At 35.9% G+C, this 8,534-nt stretch overlaps 1 protein-coding gene across 2 annotated transcripts; it reads left to right on the forward strand.

The window, feature by feature from the left end:
- Positions 1-4,726: 4,726 nt before the first annotated feature.
- On the forward strand, positions 4,727-8,302 carry LOC18590455 (uncharacterized). 2 transcript variants are annotated; one of them, XM_018126591.2, is made up of 6 exons: positions 4,727-5,775; positions 5,866-6,129; positions 6,277-6,639; positions 6,896-7,177; positions 7,275-7,334; positions 7,472-8,302. In XM_018126591.2, exons 1-6 carry the CDS (start codon positions 5,041-5,043, stop codon positions 8,141-8,143), a joined length of 2,376 nt encoding a protein of 791 aa, XP_017982080.2. In that variant the 5' UTR covers positions 4,727-5,040; the 3' UTR covers positions 8,144-8,302. The 2 variants fall into 2 exon arrangements, with proteins under 2 accessions (XP_017982080.2, XP_017982081.2); XM_018126592.2 differs by having other exon boundaries at positions 7,287-7,334.
- Positions 8,303-8,534: the final 232 nt, after the last annotated feature.

Below are 8,534 nucleotides of genomic sequence, written 5' to 3' on the forward strand. Positions count from 1 at the left end.
GATGTCCCGGGTTTCCTGTTTTTTGTTGATAGTTTGAACTATCCACTCATTGATGATTGCAGGTCCAGAGTAGCTGACAGAGCTGCAGCTGCTCTGACCACCTAAAGAGACAGCCTTTGGATATTCTCTTGCAACATTTTCTGCTGTTCCTAACTCTCTCTGCAAGACTCTTTTGCAGTTATTAATGGGATTTCATGTCCTCAATAGCTTACTTCATGAATTTAACATTTCTTTCTCACTTATAAATTTTCTACCTTGGAATTCGCCTAACTTTATACCACTAATTTTGACTGACAAAGTATTTTGAGACAGTAATATTATTGTCTGATAACTTATTTCATCACTTCATGCTAATCTCAACTCCAAAATTGAAGATTACAATAATAAATAAACTTATTTATCAAGTTAATATATTTCTCTGTGACATTGTCTCCCTCGCTCACAACATGACAAGCATAAATCAATAAGAAAACAAAAACCAGACAAGAAGACATGAAACCCTTGCGCTTGCCAACGAGGGATAGCCTTCATATTTTCTAGCTTTCTGTCCGGAGGCTACTGTTGCAGAGGTTAGAGGGATACCTTTCTCTTGTTGCTATATAATTTGTAAATACCACATTTCCTCACAAAAAGAATAGATTTCTACCATTGAATTTTGCTTTTGTTGTTTGTGCTTGATAAATTAGTACAATTTGTAAAATAGTTAAGTTTTGTTATTTGAATTATCGACCGTAATTTTATTAATAGACATCATGAATAAATTTTATTGAAAAGATATTTTGATATCGTAAAATTCGTTAAATTATTTCATCAATTCATTTCTATCTTAAACTCCAAACTGAAGATAACAACCATAAATTAGCGACCCACTGTGAATTGAACTGTTGAAAATAAATGAGGCAAAATTAGTACTGCCCATTTAAAATTAAAAATCACAACAATTTGAAGAACTCTGAAGTTTCGAATTTTGGACTACGAAGAAGCTTCAGATAACCCATTATGTGTGAGATCATTTCACCTTGGTCCAGCCCATTTAGTATCGCTCTTTGACACCCATACGAGCCCAATGTCTTTTGCATGGATGTCATCTCCAGGAACCCAATTCTACACCTGACTCGGTTCAGTTATGAAGGACGTTCAAAACTCAATTACTCCATTTTGACTGTGAATGGGAGTTCTAAAAATGGTCAGGATGTTGCAGGTGGTGGAGTAGCACGTGACCACACGTGTAACTCCTTTTGTCTTTTCGGAACACTTTGGTCCCCAGAACTCTCTCAAAGTTGAATTACTGCACATGGTATATGCAGTCTAAAAACAACCCAGGGTCTTACGAGAATTTTCAACATAAAAAAAAATCAGAATCCAGAAAATGGATGAAAAAGAAAAAAAAACTTTTCAGTGTTTATGCATGGCATAAACAGTTTGGATGTTTTGGAATTCTGGGTTTGTAGTCTAATTCTCTACTGTGGGAGAATTCCATGTTAGGCTTGTTTCTTGCTTTTTCTACTGTGGTGTGGATGACATAATGTCATTGCTACTGCATCTTAGATATAAAAATGGTATAGGTCTGGTGCACTGCATAGATGGTGTTGATTAAAATTCTTCATGAATGGTCAAATGGATTTCACTTTTATATGATTTTGCTCTCGAAGATCACAGGATTTAAATGATTCCTATATTTGTCAATCTTGATTTTTCCTCCTAACAATAATTTGTACACTCTTTGGTTTTATGAACGCGTTTACTCCCCTTTTAAGTGTCTTTCTAAAGGGGTGAATTTCCAGGTTTTAAATGTGAAAAAGTTCTACGTCTAAATAATTGCATTTTAAGGATTTTAATACTTAAAAAGATGTTTACTTAAAAAAGTATAATCAAAATCAAAATTATTATTTTAAAAAAACTGAAAAAAGGAAAAATAAAAAAAAAAGAGCAAGGGCAGCTTTTTTTAAAGAAAAGAAAAACGAGCAAACGGTGCAGGAGCCCGCACGCAAGGGATCCGTATCCTTGCACGTAGGATGCCCTGCTTTTGCATGCGACCTAATTGGCCGTCAGTTGCTCTGGCTGGTGCTATTCGTGCAATCAAATTTTGAAGCCTTTTATGTCGATGAATATTTGGACTGGTGCCGCGGGACGTTTACTAATCCAACAAGACAATAGCATGTTGTCTTATATAATTAATACAGCAGTGAGCAGACCACTTATAAGTATATATAATCACTTATTTTACTTATTTTTTTCTTATAAACAAAATTATGGATCTTAAAATAAAACTATAAAAGATTCGATTATTATTGTTGAAATATACTATTGTTAACGAAACAAATGCATAATTATATATTAATATAATTAGAGTTAAGATTTTAAGTTTGAGAAGATGAAAATAAAAAATTTAATATTTGAGAGAACAAATTATAAAATTTTTAAAAAATAAAAGTAAAATTATAAAATTTTAAAACAAAACAAAAAAAAAATATATGTAAATTTTTAAAATTTTGAAGGGAGTAGGGGTAGACTTGTGCAACAGTGATTGCAACCGAGCAGTCGATCTCAACCGTCGATTCTTGTAATTGACAGTTGTTGTTACAATAGTTGATGGACACGATCAGCCTCATTGGTCAATCAGCTCGATCATCGGGGGACTCTCTCCCCCACGAACTGACTGATCAACTAACCTCCCACTCCCTTTTTTATTTATATTTGGAGGTAAAGACTATCCTACCCTTCGTTAGCCTCCCTACTAACCATCAGCCTTCCCTTTCCCCCTAGATAAAATCCCCAAAATTTCGATCTCCTCTTCTCCTAAACCTTATTAACTCATGTATTCATAGTCTATCCTTTTGTTGTCGCCAGTATCACTTCAGGTTGCTGCTAGCCATTTATTCTTATCTTTCTAGGCAGCAATTAGCAAGGTAAATTATAGATTGTTTTTTTGCTACTAATTTTGTGAAAATAACAAGAGAGAAAGCTTGAAAGATTATGGATATTATTTTTTTTAGTTAAAATTTATGCTAAAGAGAAAATATATTAGGGATTTTGAGTATTATATGTTATTTCTTACTTATAAAAAATAATATTAATGAAAATAAAAGCATTTGCAAGGGATTATATAAAACAATCCAAATCAAACAACAAAAAAGCTATTTAAAAAAGGTTGAACAAAAAAAAAAAACTGAAATCAACCACAATCAACCCAAGTCAATCCAAAACAAGTCAAGTCAACCCACCTAAAAAATTAACTCAAGACCGATCGAATTGAGACCGGGTAAAATCGACCGAAACCGACCTCTCACACCGTTCAGTTCATGCAATTTCTATAATAAATTTTTTTAATCGATTTTAAATAAAATCAAATCGACAATCGATAAAATCATACCGTACTAAATCCTAGACGGGAGACTTGCGAGCCCCCTTCCTTGGGGCCTGAGAAAATGATTATTGAATTAAAATAATAAATCCACGAGACACGCGAGCACATGCATAGGAAAAAACAAATGTCTTTTCCAAAACGCGGAAGAAAAGGTAAAGTCAATATAGTCCTAGTACAGTTGCTAGACTCGCGTAACGAATCTACTCCTGCGCGAGTAAAGAAAGAAAAAGAGAACACAATCGTGGTTCTGTCTCATGGTGGAAAGATTTGAATTGATCTGAGTAACAACCGACCTTTCCCACCCTGGACCTTCTTATGGAAAAGTTCTTATCTGTCCTTTTTTTTTTTTTTTTAGTTTTCTCCAATTTTCTCTCTCTCTCTCTCTCTCTCTTTTTTTACTTTCTCCCTTACCTGCTCACCACTTGCCTTAGGCTCTGTTCGATTAGCTAACAGGATAATGAAGAGATTGACAGTTCAGCAGTGAAATTGAGAGCTGCAAACGAAAGAATTAAGATTGAACTTGAGAGTGGAAAAAATTATGTTGGTCAAAATAGTCGTGACGTGATGAAAAGAGATAATTACTATAAAGGATTATTAAGTTGAAACTATGTTAATAAATTATTTTAATCTATATTCTGTATTTTACTTGATAATTTTACTAACCTAAATTTTTAATAAAAAAATATTAACACACTATTTTATATTAACATAATTCTTCATATAATGATCAATAAAGTTTTTTTTAGAAACAAATTAACACTTTATTTTATATTAATATAATTCTTAATATAATCATTAGTCAAAAATATTTTATAATTACAAGCAATAAATAATCAATATTTAACATGTCAAATATATTTTTTAATAATACTTTATTGCATATTTATTTATGAGTTTATGTAAGTATTTACCTATTTTAAGTTACTAAATAATTAGTAAATATTAAATAAAATTTGGAAAAATATTAAATAAAAAAAAACCAAAATTGTTGAGAAATTTAAAATTTGTCCAAATTGTTAGATCGGGGCCGGAATCAACCAAATTGGGCTACCTTGGAGGCCGGGAAAGGTCAGGTGGAGTACGTTTGGATGCAGGCACGGCGGCGACGAGCAAAAGGTGAAAATGCGCTCGGAAAACACGAGGAACTTTTTGAAATTCCGGCCAGACGCAAAATGAAGAATTAGAAAACCATGGGCTTGAACCCACATGACCAACTGTACTCGAGTCGGCCAATTAACTAAGCGTCAACGCCACGGTCACAGACACAGTGAGACAAAATCAAAACAGCAAGTGGAGCGTCGCGTAATAATATTAATAATAATAATAAATACGACATTTTAACGACCAGAAGCTAACAATTCAAGTGTTGTGCCCCTCTCCTCGCGTATGTGAAATTCTTTCTTAGCTTCTTGAACCCAAAACTATTTCTTTTTGCTTAGATTTCTACATAATTTAAAGTGATATGAAGCTGTTTTTATATAAGCCGCAGTTCCGAAAACTGATGATGGCTAAATTTCCAACAATAGAGCTTCAATATATAGCAGTTTCTGAGCTTGTTAAGCTCCGAAAACTCCATGCTTCTCCGGTTGGTCTACGCAATTTACTATCTAAACCTTTCAAACGAAACCAAGAAATTTGAGTTTGGGAAATCACTTTGTGAAGTTTGAACTGCCATGTCGTTGCCAAGTCAAGATAATTCGAACGAGTTGACCCAGCAGTTGGATTCAATCGCTGATCAGATCCTCCTTGAAGATGGGAGAACTTTTTTTTCCAGATCAATTCCTTTAGCCATTTCACCGGACGAATCGACCCAGCAGATGAACTCACAGCTTGAGCCAGACATGGAAGTGAAGACCGGTTCTGTGGCACAGAATGAAGATGGGAGTACTTGTTGGAGATCATTTTCACCAGACATTTCACTGAACGAGTCGTGGGGTTCAATCATTGAGATGTTAAGTACTGGTGAACCGCCATACCCTTCTGCAGACTTTAACGTAGCGCCCAGTTTCGTGGCGCAGACTGAAGATTTGAGTCTGACAATATTGACATCTAAAACAGACTTGCTGCCACCAGGAGAACGTAATCCTAAGGAGTTACCCCAGCCGTTGAACTCTCACGGACACGTTGAAAAGGGAGTACAGTGTTTTGAACCAAACGCAAGCCACATGGATCATGAAGAAAGACCATCTGATCAAGCTTCAAGTGGACGAAAACGAAGGGGTCCTAAACCAAGGGTAACACCAGCAAAAAAAGCAAAGAACCAAATAGATCAAGCAGGAGCATCAGCTGAGGCTTGCGATCGACAGAAACGAAAGTCTCGTGAACCAATAATTCGCAGAAAAGATCAAGAAAATGAAAGAAAAAAGAAAAAAAATGAGAATGATAGAAAGTATCGGGAAAACATTAAGGTAAAAGAATTCCCTGTATTCATTTTCCGTTGCTATATATGAGTTAAGGCGATTTCACTAATATTTTGGCTTTCTGGGTTGTTTATGAAGATTGAGTTAACGGATTTGAGGAAAATCAAGCCAGAGTACGATAGACTTATGAAACTAGCGTCCAGTTTTGGTGGGATTGATCAATTGGAGTCACAGATTAATCATATAAAATCTGAGTTACATAAACGTCAACAAGAAGAGGTGGGAAACGATATGTTCCAGCAAGTAATAGGTGATTCCGCCAATCAAGTTCCATTGATTAGGGCAAATGAAGTCCAAGTATGCGGAAATGAGGAAATGGAGTCCTTGTTGGATAAATATAAGGTATTTAATGCGCTATAATTTCCCTAGTTACCATCGCAGCAGTTTAATTAGTTGCTTTTAGCTTGAACTTTTACTTGTGAGATCATGTTAGTTTAACTGATCTTAAAATGTATGATTTTTCTCAATTTTTTTTTTATGAATGACAAGGAAATGGAGGTCGAGTCTCATAGACTGGAACTAATGAAATCCAAGTATGGAGAAATTGAGGAAATGGAAGCAATGTTGGATAAATTCAAGAACGTGGAGGCCGAGGCCAATAGCCTGGAACTAATGAAATCCAAGTATGGAGAAATTGACGAAATCGAATCCATGTTGGATAAATTCAAGAATTTGGAGGCTGAGTCACATAGGTTCGAGCAAATAAAGCTCTCGTTTGGTGGAGTTGATGAAATTGAGCCCGAAATAAATAGGCTTAAGAAAATAGAGCTGCAGCTCGAAAAACATAAGCAAATGGTGAACCGAAAGGAGCTGGACTCCTTTCAAGCGTCCCCATCCCCTGGTAGTCTCCAGGTATATCTCTCTTGCTCTCTATCTTTCGTTTTGATCTGGTGAAAGGTTAAAATTTAGAAGCCTAATGATTGACTCATAGTCTCATTCTTCCCTCCTTTATGACCGGCTTATATTTTTCCTGTTTTTCCATCCCTCAGATTTGTGATCAATCTTCAAGTGGCCTCTTCATTGAACTTACACTCATATCACTAACTTTACTTTTTTGGACACAAATTACTGTGAGTTAATAATTATTTGCCGCCTCTGAATGTTCCAGCAACTGGAGATGGATCAATTATACAGACAACAGCGAAAGGAGGCCGATTTCAATCGATTCGAGCAAATGAAGTCTAAGTTTGGTGGAACTAAGGAAATGGAGTCCAAGTTGGATAAATTCCATCGGATGGAGGCCGAGTTACATAGATTCGAACAAATAAAGTCCGAGTTCGGAGGAATTGATGAAATCGAGGCTCGAATCTATAGGCTTAAGGAAATAGAATCGCAGCACGACAATCAAAAGGAACTGCATTTTTTTCCGGAATCTCCGGGTAGTCTACAGGTACGTGAGTAAAAAGATCAATAAGTTACGTTCTAAAGTGTGAGAGTATGTTCCTTAAATTTCAAGGATCATGGAAATAATTAACTCTGTTCTATAGCTTGCTTTGCAGGAGCAGCGTGGAATGCAGTCATTGGACTTGACGGGCGACTCTGACATGGTATGGTTATTGCGTTAATCGCACCACTTTCGTTTGTTGAGTGAGAGGTTCAGTATGTTCATTTTTTAATTTATTTCTGCTTTGCACTAGTTTGTTTATTGTATTGATCTTTTCTCTGACTTATGCTGATTGTTTAGGTGTCAGTTGATGGAATTAGTCTAATGTCCCCTGCCGCTGTGAGGGAGACAAATATAACGCACGACATGCAGTATTCTGATGTGCTTGTGACTAAATTTATGGCGAAGCTTGATGATGACAGCGTCGTGAGCAACGTGGACCTCTCCAGCTTTAAAGATTTAGATGGAGAGCGCAAAAAAATTGGTAAGTATAGTATCCCACCGTCTCTGGTCTTGACTGCGGAGGGCATCATTAAGGCCTATGGTGATATTACGGACAAGTGCAGATTTGGTTATAGTGTTGTTGAGACTGCTTATATTTTGCTTTGTGCTGCGATCAAAGAGATGAGTAATTTGTCGCTTGAGCAAGTTAGCGAAGAGGTTATGTTGAAGTGGAGAGACGCAATTAAGGATGCTAACGGTCTTAACTGTGATGCAAAATTTGCTATGGAAGATTTGAAAAAAATTGCATACGGTTATTTTGGTATCAAAGCAAAAAGTGACAGTGAAATCTTGGAACAGAGGATGACAAGTCTAAAGACTGAAGTATTAGCCTTGAAAACGGAACTTGACAACAAGACAAAAGAGATGAAGGACCTGAAAGCCAAAGAAGAAGACTTGACATCAGCGCAATGCAAGGTTTGTCAGGAATTCGCGGATCAACTTTTAAAAAAACCCATCAGTGTTTTTTGATTAATTGGTTCTATGCTCTTTTTCTGTTCTTTTAAGTGATGTTGGGTCATATAACGGTACTTTCTAATAGAAGAATCATTCAGTTGTACGTGAAAAGTAGAGAAGTTATTGTAAAATTTACATGCTTGCGAAGTGAACATAACAGGTTGTTTTTTCAGATATCCTGGGTTTCCTTTTTTTTGTTGATAGTTTGAACTTTGAAGGTGGAAAAGATTCTACCATAACCTATCCCTTCTCTCTGCCTTTGATATCGCTGTAGAGATGCTTACTGGTGGTGACCACCAGATAAAACTAAATTCGGGTGTCTCGTTGTCTAAATTGCATCAAACACAATTTCTTCGAATTGCTACACATGACAGGATACCACCTCACTCTCTTTGCTTGGAAGAAA

This window comes from Theobroma cacao, chromosome 9 (assembly GCF_053813885.1).
Source record: "Theobroma cacao isolate CCN51 chromosome 9, ASM5381388v1, whole genome shotgun sequence".
In the NCBI taxonomy this organism is placed as follows: Eukaryota; Viridiplantae; Streptophyta; class Magnoliopsida; order Malvales; family Malvaceae; genus Theobroma; species Theobroma cacao.